Source organism: Melospiza georgiana, chromosome 5, assembly GCF_028018845.1.
Source record: "Melospiza georgiana isolate bMelGeo1 chromosome 5, bMelGeo1.pri, whole genome shotgun sequence".
In the NCBI taxonomy this organism is placed as follows: domain Eukaryota; kingdom Metazoa; phylum Chordata; class Aves; order Passeriformes; family Passerellidae; genus Melospiza; species Melospiza georgiana.
In genome coordinates this window covers 49,148,177-49,163,738 of record NC_080434.1, presented here as the reverse complement: position 1 = coordinate 49,163,738, position 15,562 = coordinate 49,148,177, and the positions used below count along the sequence as shown (strand labels likewise).

Genomic DNA, 15,562 nt, shown 5'->3' with positions numbered 1-15,562 from the left:
ATATATATATATATAAAATATGTAACATGTCAACTTGCCAGTGAAAAGTGAAAGTACAAGTTATAAAAGGATGCTGTCCTTCAGGACCTTCCCACATTCTAAACATTAAAAAAACCCTCAATTTTTGTTATTTCCTGGAAAAACATCAGAAGTCTGCATCCAGCACTGGTAAAATGGCCACAGAATTCAGTGGATTGTCCAGGAAACTGTGATAATACATTATCATATATACATAGAGCATAGATATACATATAATATACACAGAGCATTTCGTTATTTGGCTACTCTGCTTTCTCTAAGCTGAAACAGACACTGTCACAGTGCTTATTAGCCTTGTTAATTATTTAATGAGGAATTTGGGTAGCAGAGCCCACTGAAGTCAGTGAAAAAGTCTTTGCTTACTGACTACCAGCTTCAGCAGAAGCCTTTGGATTATGTCTGGCCAGCCACAGCAAAAAAGTTGCCACCCTGGAGCTGACAGAAACTGTGATGAAGCTCTGGGAAGGATTGTCTCGCTTGTTCTGGGGCAAGCACTCACATCACCAGAAGCTGGCATCCTCCCAAGGCTTGCAGCTATCAGAACAAAGTATGAAACTCACATGTTTCAAAGTCCCAAAGGCTGATGATGTCCTCCAGAGATCAACAGACATAAGAAAGCATTGAAAATTAAGATCCTTTCAGACAGATTAATTTTAATGTCTGTGCTTAGTGTCTGGGTATTATAGTCCTGGATTGTGTAGTCATTAAAAATGGAGCTGCAGCTCTTTTATCTTTTGCTAGCCTTGTACTTTGCATTCAAGCATGACAGGAACCAATGGTAGAAAGAGGTAGTGCCTTTATTTAATAGAGCTGCATATTAGTGGGCACTTTTAATGCATCTTTTTTGCAGCAGGATCCTCAAATATATTTTTCATATGTAATGCTGTATGAAATTCTATAATAGTATTTCAGAGGACTGTGATACACTATTAAAAAAAATAAATTACAGAGTGTTCTAATCCTTTTATCAACCAGGCAGCAGCTCCTATTTCAAGCCAGGTAAAATAACTATGAAAGACAGGAAATTAATGTTTGTCCAGACTACTCTATATTCTCAAAAAAGCTAGCCAGAGGAATTACTAAAATCACCCAGAGGTTGTGTGCTTGTTAACACCCTAAATACCTGGCATACTTAAGCACACGTAGACACACACTTCACTCACACATTCCTGAGCATCACAGCTGCTGAAACGCAGGGAAGGAAGGAGTACACTTATGGTTTCAAGACACAGCACAAATCAAACTGGCTGCCAAGCTGCCTTTTAATTTTTTATTAACATTTTTTGTCTGGCAGGACAACTCAGGAGATGGTCATGGGTAATAAGCTTCCTGCTAAACAGGACTCCTGACAAACAATGAGTTCATGGCTTGATCCAACAGAGAATAATTTTAATACTTCAACGAGCATCTCCCAAATAAGCAAAAAATACTGGCATGGGCAGCAATGAAGCAATTTTTAATTTCCATTTTAAGATGCTACAGAGTTGTCAGCTATTTTTCTGCTATCCAGTTAATACTAAAAAAGGTCTTAGTGTGTACAAGAAGTGTACTGTGGCACTCAGAAGTCCCACAGCTGAGTCACTAGAATGTCTCCAAGCTACTTTACAGATAACAGTGTTTCCCTGGATCTCCTCTAAAACATACTCCCAGGATACTCCCAGAGCTTGGATTAAGCAGCCTCAAATTTGTCTTTTATTTTCGCCTATGACAAGAGAATTTGCCTCTGGCTGTCTATGGAACTTTGTGAATCCACTAGGTTTCTATATGTGGAAAGACTATATATTTGAGACTGGAATCTGCTTGTAAAATTAAATTAACAGGTTGGAATTTTTGCAGGCATAAATTAAAAAACAGAGTGTTTTTTTTTATTTGAAACAATGCCTAATATGAGTTTAATCAGAACCCAGTTCTTTAAAGTGCATATTGTTCTAAGCAGAAATATTTGTGAAAATGCAGGTAATATCTACTGCAGATATTATTTTAAAACAGTCAATTACTTTAAAATAGCATTATCATGCAGTAGCAAACCAGATTATCTATTCTTTTTTTTTTTCTTCTAATGGTCATTAAAGACAAAATGTCTAGTAAAAGCATAAAGAATTCTCTGACAGCTTTTAGCACCCAGCAGATGAAAAGGGATTATTAAAAATGTGACCATTTCCTTATCTCAAGTAACAGGCATTTATATTTCTCCTTTCTCATCTTTACTTATTTGTTTATTTATTTATTTATTTTCCCAGGTGGAAGTCTCTTCCCTTTTCCTTTCAGAAACTGCATGAGATGATGCCGTACCAAATTCACATTTACAGATCTGGTAAAAAGAAGTTCACTGTTCAATGCTCAGTTAAAACTATTGACACAAACAAGTCCATGAAATGCTATGGAATGCCTTAGGATGGCAGAGTGGTTATATAAACACAGCACTGCATCTATGACTAAAACCTTTGGTTTTCTCATTTATATACACCACAATACAACTCTCTTCAGCTGCTTCTCATTCAGTGAGCCTTTAACTTATTATTTCAAATAGTGAGAAGAAACAGGCATCTACAGCAGCCTTCAGACTGTCACTCAGAATGACACATCTAGAACATTATGCTGGTGTATTAAGGGTAGGAACTGTCCCTTGAACCCATCTCTAAATTCTTGAATATAAACACAGACTTCCTCACCTGTTCCATTCCTTTTCTGCTCTCTGGTGTTGTGCTGAGAGGCTTACACACTTGCAAGAATGGAAATAATAATAATAATAATAATAATAATAATAATAATAATAATAATAATAATAATAATAATAATAATAATAATACTTCCTAATTTACTGATAGAAGTCTGAGGAACCTATTGTCTTAGAACAACTAAGAACGGATACAAGAAAGAAAAAGAGGGAATGTGTTGGAAGACAATTATCTCTTTTGGATGAGAGAATCAGCACCAAGCAATTGAGACAAACAAAGAAGAAGTAGCAACATTCAGGGCAATCATTCAGTCAGAACATACATTGCCTTCATGTCATCTTGCTGTTTAAGAGATGGACAGTATGCAATTTTTTAAATTAAAACAGAAGAAGGTGCCAAATGAAGATAGGTAACTCCATGAAACTACTTTCACACCAAAGATCATAAATGCAAGCAGTCTTGAAAATTTTACAGCATACACCACTTTTTTAACTGATTTATATGGAACCATATGTGAAGGTCAGTGGTCCATAGCACTGAATTTTATCTTCAATCAACTCTATTAGTCATAACACTACCAGATTATAAAATACTTAATTTACAGTCTGTAGAAAAACACAGATTAAGCAGATGGAACATGGGACACCCAGGTTTTCTCAAACAAACTAGATAAGGACATGTGATCTCTACTGGTTCAACAAAAAAAAAAAAAAAATCATGAGGAGGACCAAATATGTATGTATATACATTAAAAAATGAATGCAGTTTGGTCAGACTAGATCCAATCTCTGCAGCTGCACAGCTTCACTGCAGTGTTCAATGTTCTCTGATGCACAATAATCCCAGGTAAGAGGGGAATTGATTTACATTTCTTTCACAGTGTTAAATGTTCTAATTATTAAATAGCCCTCAACATATGGCAAGGAATTAAGGAATGTAAATCAGGAGCCGTGTGCTGCACAGTAATCACATAAATGGTTCCCAAACAGCAATACCACTTCTGGAAGATTAGCAGAATCATACTTTTGTGATTTACATACAATTTCCACAAACTATGGTGAAATACTCTGCATGATAAAGCAAACTATTAATTGGGTGACAGTGGTAAACAAAATTTATTTTAGCTCGTGATTAATTTCATTAGAGCATTAACATGTAAAAAAAAACAGATATAAAAATGTATTTAAAGATTAATATTGGGATATTAAAGTCCTTTGATTCTTATAAATAAAATTTATTAATTTTTGACAGTATTAATTCAAAATATTCTGCTGGTGCTTTAATTTAGCAGTTTGGTGAATAGTACAGCAACACATCCTCTATACCTGTTTCTTGAGATGGATGACTCATTGTTGAACAACTGTAATATCAGAAATTTAAATGCATGCATACACCATAATGATAACATTTCTTATCTATTCTACTTTCAAACTTCCAAAGGATATTTGAAAAAAAGATCATACAGCTGTTTAAATCTGCCATTTTTTTAAAAGTTGTCAATGGTTAGTATGACAATTTTATCTTCTTTCACTCGTCATCTCTTTGTTCTTCTCTCCTTCCCTTTCCCATATTTATTGCTCATAGTGGTTTTTCACCTTGGCTTGTATTACCCTAATGCTATGTTGTTGAAAAAGAGCTTTTTTTCTACTTCATATATGTTATTTGGAGTATTTAGAAGCTACTTTTAGATATTAATTGTAGCCATGAATACTGACAATTAAAACAGACCAAAATACTGGGGGAAAAAAAAAAAAAAAAGCCTGCCCTGTTTTTATATATAGACAATTACAATGTCCTCCTCTATGATCCTTTCTGACGAAATACCTCTATCTCTCTCTCCACACTATTAATTCTAAAAATTGGATGCACTAGATTGTGCATTGAAAAGGTTATTCTAAAAGACAGTCACAAAATGGTAGCATTGTAAGAAAGCAGAAACAGGAATATGCAGTCAGGAGAACTGCCAGAAGCAACAGATCTGTCTCAGACCAGTCAACAGCACCAGAGAACTGTGCTGGCACAACAGGAAAACCATTTTTTCTGTGGGTAAAGGATAATTTTTGCTTTCTACCCACCTAGGAGCCTGTCTTCACATCATTTCAACCTCCTCCATCCAGTTCCACTGGATAAGAAATCTTTCAGGCAGCTGGATGTCAGCAGCTGTATTACATCTACATGGCAGGTCTCACCTGGACTTAGCTAACTTTATATTTAGATGGAATTGGACAAATTCATCAAATTTTGGTCAAAAAAGACAGTTGGGCATTTTTTATAAGAATAGACAAAATAGACAGGTATTTAGAAAAGAAAAAGGCAATGTAAAAACTGAAGAATGAAACAGGAGGAGCCTTGGAAGGTATCTTGGGGCACTTCAGAAGGGTAGTGATTAGAGACTCCTGGATGCCTCCTGAGGAGGTGTTGATCTCTAGGATGCACAGTGTTGTGCAGCTTTTCACTTCCCTGTACATTGCTGAAGTAAATTGAAACGGATTTGATGAAATACAGTGCCTGTCCTTTAAAATACTGTCTTTTCACATATTTAACCCTTTTCAGGACTTCAGCATAAGGTGATAGTAGGAAAAATGTGGCTAAGACTACAAACAAGGATATTTCCTCTTCATTTTTGCAGATCTGTCTACCCAAAATCTTATATTTTTCAGTGGGCTCTTTATGAATAATAAGCTCAAGAGTTATACAACACTGTGCATCCTGCTGTTCTGAAGCAGTTTAAAACTTTCATTTACACAGACTTTTCCTTCAGCTATATCTTCAAGATCTAATATACTAATTTTTTTTTTACCTTTTCCAAGTAAGATGGAAAGCTGCAGCCATTATTTCAATGTCTTGCTGGCTGTCAGTTAAAGAATCTTAGAACAACTGAGTTTGAAAAGAACCTTTGGAAGGTCCAAGGCAGAGCAATCTCTAAAAACACAGCAAGTTACCCAAGTCATATTCTGTCAAATTGTGAGGGTCTCCACAAAGATGGAAATTCCACCACAACTCTGAGCAGTCATTATCTCTGTAACTGTTGAAAATCATCAGCATTGGCATAATAGTAATGAGTTATATTATAACTATTATGAGTTATGAGTTTGCCTAGTAAAGCTAAGGAGGGGAAGAAAATAATTCTTCTTTTTTTTTGGTCCTTTTAGATTATGTCTCATAAAGACACAGTATTGTTACACTGTTTTGCCACAATCAGGCCTTGAATGTAACAGGAGCCCAATCTGCTATGCAGAATGAATGTCTTGTGGCAGTTTTTTCTTTATAGGTGCTAAAATATATTTAGATATATTTAAATGTATATTTACCATTACAGGGCTCAAGAACAAAGGTTACGAAAACCCCCAATCTTTTCTACACAAAGTTGAAGGAGTTATACATGCCCATTTAATCCCAAGTTTTTAGTTTTCATTGAAAATAAAATGTCAAAACTTGCCAATTAATTGTCTTGAAAGTTATGCTTCACTATTTGTTCAAATATTGGTTGTTGTAACACAAGTAGAAATGAACATCACTAAATAGTGATGCCAGTCATACCACAGTGATATAATTGCCATTTTTCCTTAAATCAACCATCTTCCAAGGTCCACTTTTTTCACCTTAGTGGAGGGCAGTGTATTCCAAATATAGTCTGCATCCTATGCATCTAAACCCAAAATGTGAAAGACCATCAATGCTTTATTTTAAACTGATTTAATAGCTCTTCACCAAAATTTTCATATTATCTGTAGGTAATTATATAACTGAAAAAGAGATCTCTATAGCTTCCTTCTTACACTCTTAATTAGCACTCTTTTTGGTATATCTTCCTTAAGAAAATATTTGAAATGTAATTCTATGTGTGTCTCCTATAAAAAGAATATACAAAACTGGGTACTCCATGGGTGCATCACAGCAGTAAACACGAAAGGATTTCCCTGATATTCTTTATAAGTGCAACCCAGAATACTATTAATCTTGTATTACACAATCTCTTCATTTCTAAAGACTGAATAACAATTTCTTCATTTTAAGCAACATATACATTGATTACTACATTTTAAATTAACTTTTTGCTTGGTTAAAATCCACTAGTAAAAACCCATGAAATCCATTAAAATAACCCAAAGTTATCCTGGATGAATTTCTAATGTGCTTAAATATCTCTGAAAATGTTTTAGAGTTAGATTATTTAAATAATAATTGTATTTCCAATTCAGGTAGCTTTATGCAAATTGCATCATTACACAAGGGTAATAAAAACTTTGGAACTATGATATTGCATTCCTTTGGTACTTAGCTATTTAAACTAGTCAGCCTGAATGAGAAGTAGTTGTATATTTGAGACAGAAAAAAATCATTGCAAGATTTAATAAGATAAAAGGCCTTAGTGGAAAGCAGTCAATAATAGAATAACTTGGATACCAACAAGACCACTGCTTCTTAACCCTTTCCTAAATAACCCAGAATAACTGCATCACAGATAAAAAGTGATGGTTTTGATTTCTTTGTTTATCAAATCTGCCTGAAAAAAATGTTATCACCCCATTGGTCTGATTTACATTGAGCACCAATGAGCTACAGAGAAATCTGCAGTATCTGCTTTCACATCTTCCTTGCAGATAAGACAAAAGTAAGCAAAGCTCTAATTCAGCATTGGTGTCGTCAGCAGTAATTCTAGCATTAGAAGCAAATGCTGATGCTTTGCCAGGAAAGAAAAAAAAAGTACTAAATATACATGTTCAGTGAACTGGGAGAGCCTCCCAGACCAGCTCCTCTATGGGCACATGTAACTACTGTACAGTACCTACATTTCTGTTAACTCATCTGAGGCAGAGCATTTGACTCTTTGGGATGGTGCTGTTCAGGCCCTGGAGTTGGGTCCAATGATCCTTGTGGGTCCCTTCCAAATCAGCTTATTTTGTGATTCTGTGCAATACTTCCCCCAGTTGCACTACCCTGCACAGCTGTAGCATTCATTTTATTTTTAAGTCTTCACTGTTGATTTATTCACAGACTTCAATAAATAAATAACCAAATAACCTCTGTCTAGCTACTCAGCCCTATCCTATACTAGACAAGTTTTCTGGTTTGTTCTTAAGTATCAAAGAGGTTTCTGTAGGTTTTTTATCCTTCCTTTTTCCTAATAAATCATTCCCTGGAATGCTTATAGCTACTGAGTTACTTCTGTTCTTGCATCTTAACACTGTCTGCATGCCCTGGATAAGTTATTAATGAGATGTTCATATCCTTTCTCTATCGCTTCTCCATTTTTTACAAGGAATGCTTTTTGCCAATATACATTATCCACAGCTCTAACATAAGTTTCTCACTGACTCCTCTGAAAGCACCATTATGGGCAGATTCCATGTGGCCCTTCCAGGTATGCCCAAAAGGGGAGCATACATACAGTAGTTTATCCCTTTGTGTCCCAGCATAGCTACAAGGACAGTGGGCTTTTAGAAGATGCAAGTGCTGCTCTGCACTAGCACTGGCAGAGAGATATTACCATTTCCAAAATATTAACCTAGATCAAAGAAAGCCTAAGGAAGCAACCAGAACTGAGATGGGGAGCTGCACTTTTTCCCTTTAAAAACAGTAGTGGAAGGCTCATTAAAAACTCTGAATTACAGTGATATATAAATACAGTGCCCTAAATGCAGATTATAATATAGGGTATATTATTATGCCCTATTCCAGATTATCAGCATATGACCATGGCTGTGTTTCCTGGCAACTGAAAACCTCCAACTATGTGATAAACACACACACACACACACATATATATGGATACAGCTCTCCTGATCCAGGCAAGAGAAAAAGGTAATCTGTGAAAAAATGAGTTTCCCTTGTGCTCATATTGGTGAGCACATCACAAAACTTTTAATCACTAAGTCTGATATTCTACACCATTACACTGATTCTATGCAATGAAATATCCAGTTCTCCAAAGATGAAAGATCACACCTGCAAGTGCTCATTGCTGACCATCTCTCTGATAGGAATAGTCAGCAAGAATTCCCTTCAATTCTTTTCAGTTTTCCTGTTCAACTGATTTACAAAATGTTGGGAAAAAAGAGGATTTGGTCTGTCTGTGTGAGAAATGCAATGCAGATGCTTGCTTAAAGCATTCAGGACATTTGAAAGCAGAGATGGTTCCTTCAAAATAGATTCACAGTGCATTTAATTTTCACCTACCTACTGTCTTATCTTCCTCTTTTTTAACAACCATCATTCAACTCTTTGGTTACAATAAGAATACCATTCCTGAAGCTGATGAGACTGACCAGTTTGCAGAAGGATCCTGACATTTCCATAGATTTTTTCAATATCAATATGGCACTTGAAACTTTAGGCTAGGAAGTCCAGTCTTCTGCCCTTGTAACTTCCCTTTTCTTTTGCTTTGTTGTTTGTTTGTTTCTTTTCTCCAACATTTTAGCTTTCTATTCAGTTCTGTTTTATAAGTTTCTGAGAGTAGAAAATACAGAATTTCTTTAGGTGTTGGAAAGGCTAATTTCAGATGTGAGAAAGTAAAGAAGGCTGAATAACTTATGGAGATAGTCACAATACTGAAGTATCCAGCATGATCATGTCTGTTCATGGGGCAGAGGAGAGCAGACAGATAATTCAATCACTTACAGATATTTTGGTTCCTTGCTTAGTTTTAGTGCCCATTAATGTGTGGATTTGCTTTTCTACATGCTAATAAAAAGCAAAAGATTTATGAAAAAATGTTAGCCTAAGTGTATTGCAAACATTACAGCAAATAAAAAGAAGAAAATACCTTCATTAATTGTAGAAAGTCATAAACAATGAAGGTCTGTATGACTTGCCATTTGCATGGCTATATTTCATATAAATTAATGCTAATGATACAGGAAAATTTGGTTTGAAGTCAAACTTGTAATTTATTTTGATGACTAAACAGAAATGGTATAGAATGTTTGGGTAAAATGGTTCACTTCAGAGCTGAAAGTACAGTCAAGAGTGTTCCAGCTGGAATCCTGTGCTTAGCATAAAATGAGTACAGAGAAAATATTATCTCCCCTCAAATAAACCCATGCTCATGTCTATCAATACAGCAGGCTGGGGTATGTAGCTAAGTCATATGAGATGTCTCTGGCTTCAGGGCATGGTGCAGTGTCATCTTCCCCCTGCCCACACCCATTTTGCAGGTCATTTCATCACTGTTGTGTTCATACACCACTCAAGGATCCCAGCTGCTAGGATAGCCAACAGCCAACAGCCAAAACCTGTTTATCTGACCAAGGTGTACCACCAGTAAAAGTTAAACCTTCCTCAACAGCTTATAGAAAATAGTACTCTGTTTTGAATTGCATCAGTAAAGCATCAAGTTACATACTGTCAGTAGTCAGACTGTGTCCCAGGAAAATGAATTCCAAATCTATCCCTTAATTCAAGAACAACCTCCAAATCAGACATTTATTTAGCTGAATTTAATATACAGACTTTCAAGAAGCCTGTACATTTCCCTTTGGTTGGTCAATAACTAGATAAAATGGTAATATCAACCCAAAACATTTCATTACTAAAGGAGCAGTTTTTTACAATGAGCTAAATCCTTGCTGTAAGACATCTCTGAAAATGTCTTTCACAGCAAGTGAAAGTGGGCTGATGAACAGCTCTTGCTTTCAGATGACTTCAGAAGGATCTCAGACCCTGGACTATTTCTGTTGTAGCATGTTAGGCCAGATTGTGATCCCAGTCATAGCAGTGATATGTTCACGACAATGCAAACTGCTGTGCCAAAGTAAACATTCTGCTGCATTCAAATGAGCTATTTCAGATTCATATAAAGAGAAGGGAAACGCAACTGAGACTAGGTATCTTAAATTAATGATGTGTGTGGCATGGTCAGAATGCAGTAATCTCTTGCAAAAACACTTTTAGAAATTCCCAGGCTTACTAGGCACATAGTGTTAAAAAAAGGAAGGTTAATTATTTCCACATCTCTTTTCAGACTACAAGTCAGTATAGAAAAAGGAATAGAAAATTCCTGAAATATGAAGATATTTAATATGTAGATAATTACTAAGCACTATGTACAAAAGTCTAGTTTGGTATGTTTTGTATCATGAATTATCACAACTGCCATTTACAAGTGTTCTTCTAAACTGTAAGAATCCATCCATCCATAACTGAAGTATTTTTGAGGATTAAGATTAATGTGTCATGAATCACCACGGTTTAATATGCATGACACAGTTTCATTTCACACATATTCTGCATGGGTTGATTGCCATGTATACCAATATCAAACAGATGTTAATTCTTTAATTTTTTGTTCTCAGAGTATGTTTTAATTATCTATGAGGCTTTATAAAGAAAAAGAGGGAGGTTATTCTGAAGCAAATTTAGTGAAAAATAGAAAAATCCATTACATCTGTATTTCATGCTCTCAAAAATATTATTTCAAGATTAAAAAAATGCTTGATATGCAAAGGAACTGCAGACTGCTCTCATTAAATGGCTCATCCCTTGTAAGCAAGAAAACTTTGACTATTTTTCTAATAAAATGCATTATTTTAAAAGCCCTGTCAATTCAACATGAGTTTGGTGATATGAAATGTTTCTGCAAGTCATTCTATGTTTATACTATGCGTAAATTCTTAAATTTGAGTATTTTGCAAAGAAATCAAAACTCCACGTAAAAAAAATTACTATATAAATTCTGGCATCAACAGTTCTATAGGTCCCCTGTATCATCCAAATTAAGAAATCTTTGAATATAAAATATTTCACAAGCTTTCACTGTACAGAGGCCAAAAATGGAAATGAAAAGACATCCTAGTTTAAAAGCAATGCATAATGAGAAATCTGTTTCAGTCAGCGTCAGCTCCCACTTTCTGCTGTGTCAGATTCAAGCCACAATTCCCCAGGACCAGAACAGCAACAGAGCCACAGGTCAGGATGGAATAGTGTTGGATAAAAACTCTGAGCTTTAACTAAGGCCTAATTTGATCAGAGCTGTTATTGTAATTTCCATGGAAGTTGGAGTGTGTCTCTAGCTTTGGGCCTGATCTTCCTGAAATCAACAGGAACAGGAATGGCTCCCAAGGATTTTGTACTGGAATTAGCTTCACCAAGCTGAAACAGTCTCCAGGTTGAAAATTACAATTACCAAAACTGTTACAAATAATAATAGTGGCCGTAGAAGTGTATATTTGAATCATACATGTCAATGTTAGATAGTATAAATACAGATAAACAATAGTAGTAGACAAAATATTGTCAAAACTGAGATATTCAGCCCCTCCCTATGTCATAGGTATTTTTCTGTACTCAGTAATATTTTCAACACCACAAAAACTATTTAAATTTCTTGCCAATATAACACATACTGACAAAAGATGGCATCAGCTTTAAAATCAAAATGTGAACTGACATTTTGAAAAATAACTGACAGTCATGGCACAAGAGTGCAGAGACCTCTGTCCTTCAATATTCTCTTTTTCTCTATTTTTTTTTCCAAATGCTCAAATAAGTGCAAGGTGCCCAGAAATGAAATGTATATTACCAGTGACACCCCAATTCCAAAGAAGTCAAAATCACAACATTTTCACTGAACTTACTGGGCCAAGGAACAAATCTCAAATGTGGAATTTATACGCATCGCACAAAACACTTGTGCAGATTTCTGAAAACATACACCTATCAGATTGCAGGGAATTAAGCCTAGATTCCTTGTTCAACCAAAATTCCCTGACTGGAATAACAGCTTTAGATGTTATTTTTGTTCACATTCTGTTTTACTATGTTAAAACACCAGATTTTTTCTTTTTACTTAAGATAAATGTGTGAAAATGCCTTCTTTCCATTCATAGATGTTATCTTCCTCAAACTTCAAATGATTCATCTGGGTGAATGCAGTTATAAATAATTTATCAAGATGCATACCAGTTGTTAGGGGGAAAAAAAACCCCGAAGGAAGAATATCACTGCATAAAATCTGAACATTAAAATTGATTTTTTTAAATCAATCTTTAATTGGTTGTATTACCTCCTAATCCAGGTCTGAGGCGATTATCATAACCATCCAGAAGTCTGTCTAGAATTCTTGTAAAGATGGTGATGTTATTCTTAGCTTCGTCTTCCAGGGAGTCAGCCAGCACCGATCTAAATGGATATTTTACATTTTAGAGGGTGCTAAGTATGTTTTAACATACACTCAACATGCATTTTTTTTGGACTGGCCATTACTTGCTGCATTCCAACAGGAAAGGAGTATTTATAGTATGCAAATACAGAATTTCTATATAACAAGTTCAGACACATAAGGGTCAACAGAATACTACTTAAAATACCCAAGAAGTCATTTTGCAGTAGTCTGTACTTGCATGCATCATTGCATTACTGTGAGTGCTGCTTCCAGCTCCCCAAACATTGTTAGTGGAGGCTGCACTGGTGCAAAACCCTGAAGAGCCTCCCAGGCTTTGGTGGCATGTCACTCCTGGGCTGATAACCCGGGTTCCCATGCACAAACCCATCTCCTTCTAGCTCTATCTTATCTGTCCTCACTTAGGCATACTCTATCTCTGGATAAATCCTGTGGATTTGCCTCCACCCAATGGTCATGTAATGTACATGACCAGAAGAACTAACATGAGGGAAAACTCCAGCGATCATGCTCAGGGAGTCCTCTGACGCCAGCAGTTGGTGGGAGGGAACACCAGCGCTGACTAGCAAGCTGCAGGGTAGCTGTGGACAGCCCTCATCTTTCTAAAATGCTATTTTGTCATAAAACGCGCTGTCTGATACTCCATCAGATGCAGACAAACCTTATAAATGCTGGATGGAAAAAGGAATCACAAATGAAGTGTCAAGAAGAATCTGTAGAACACTGATGGTTTCAAAGTTCCCCAATAAAGAAAGAGACATTACAGCCTTTATGGTCAAATCTCTGTGGGACATGCTACAGGGGCTGGAATATGAACCTGCTGCCCAGCCAGCCGTGGTGCCCCACAGTGCTCTGGAACCTGGGCACCCAGACCAACAGGGTTTGTGCCAGGGAAGCCCCGACACACAGAAAGCCTTACACATGCAAATGTTACCGTGCCAACAATTTTAAGCACCATGCATGTGAAATACAGGAGCTCATCAGTTTTAACTACTTAAAACCAGCACATTGGTATCAAGGAAGTAAAGCATCATGTGCTACGCACATACCATTTATATCTTTTTCAGGTACCTAAATTTTTAACCCTAAATGTTTGAGTATTAGTCATCTTGAAATGAAGGTATTCTGAATGCCATAATAGCAAGCATGTTTTCCTCCTCCTCCAAACCGAAAGTAGGTTTGGGTGATATTTTCTCTAAAGGAAGCTATAAAAGGATTAAAGACAAGGCTGTATGTTGGTCTCCAGCTCAATGGCATAAAGAAGTATTTAAATGTAAATCATTGCAGTCTGTGCTTTCCATCATATAAACCATAGAATCGACGCAAATCAGATAACTTAAAAAGAACCCATGAAAATGTCATGTGTGATTTTACTCATGTGTCAGTTTTTTCTTAGTTGCAATTACTGGATGGTTCTTTCTCAGTTTGTAAAATGTATCGTTGTACTCATGGACTACCAGAGTACGTCTCTGCCATTTTTAAGCTTCTTTTTGAGATATAACAGTTTTTGAACTCAAGATTCCACTAAAAATATTAGATCAATATAATTACATCAAATTAGTGTCGAATCTTGCAAACTTTACTCAGGCATAAAGTCTTTAATAACGCTTATAGTCTCTTTGACGTCAGTAAGATTACTCACTTGAGTAGGGTTTGCAGGATCTGGCCCACTGTGACTCAACTAATACTGCACCATAGTTAGGTATAAAGTGAAATAGAAAATATAGTTTCAGGAAATATTTTGTTCACTGGGAAACAAACAAAAATATTGGAGACATGTTAAATCATAGGAAACTTGCATTACATAGCATACAATCTTTACCATATTAGGACAAGACCTACTGCAGCCACAACCAAAGCAAGTGAATCAAAGTTACAAACTACAATTAATTATTGTGTTTAGGGACTGTGAGCAACACAAAAGTATAATGTAATAAAAATTACTTGCTCTTATGCTGTCACTTTAGAAATTGAGAACTTTACACAACATAAGAAAAGTTGATTAATAAATGATGGTATTGTTTTATTATATGTGATTGTGAAGTTGTATGCTATCTCCACCTAGAGGTTTAAGGCTTAAGCATCATTTTGAATTCTATTATGTTTGACCAAAAAAAAAAATCAAGGGAAAAAAAAAAAAAGGCATGGCCATATTAATAAATATATGAGCATTATTTTAAGAACAGTGATTTGCAGTGAGACTTCATAAAAATCTATTTCTCCATTTTGTATGGTACAGAATCACAGTCATGCAGTAACTCAAGTCTTTAAGATCCAAAAAGGCATTTAAAGAAATTGTTATTTTAATGGTGGAATAAAGCATCAATTCACAAACCGTTTAAGGACAAGAGATCAGGCTTTTATAGTCCTTAAACTACATTCTACTGCATTTGCTCTCGAAACTATGTAATACTGCATTCAAACAGCTAAGAAAGATTTTTTTATTACGTTACTACATACTGTACTTTTATAGCCCCTCACACAAGCTTACCCTTAGCAGATTGTGACATGCATGTTCGCACTGAACAACGAAACTAAATATCCTCTCACCTCGTTGGTAGCCACACCAATAAAACGAGAAGAACCAACTGCATCTCGGAGAGTGCCAGCTTCTTCTTCATCGCTGCTCTTTGCAAAACCTAACGGTGCAAGAAAAACACAAACCCACTCTCAGTCACAGTCAGTCTCCGCCAAGCAGTGCTTTCAACTTAAACCCGAGGAAAAT

At 35.8% G+C, this 15,562-nt stretch overlaps 1 protein-coding gene across 2 annotated transcripts in view; it reads right to left on the bottom strand.

The window, feature by feature from the left end:
- The window catches only part of GABRA2 (gamma-aminobutyric acid type A receptor subunit alpha2), a 61,566-nt gene that overhangs the window by 45,434 nt on the left and 570 nt on the right, over positions 1-15,562 (bottom strand). For both annotated transcript variants that reach the window (XM_058025375.1, XM_058025374.1), the window contains exons 2-3: positions 15,388-15,476; positions 12,721-12,836 (exon numbers count right to left, since the gene is read on the bottom strand). In XM_058025375.1, the coding sequence (XP_057881358.1) occupies positions 12,721-12,836; positions 15,388-15,458 (187 nt within the window). In that variant the 5' untranslated portion in view covers positions 15,459-15,476. The remainder of the gene's footprint in view (positions 1-12,720; positions 12,837-15,387; positions 15,477-15,562) is intronic.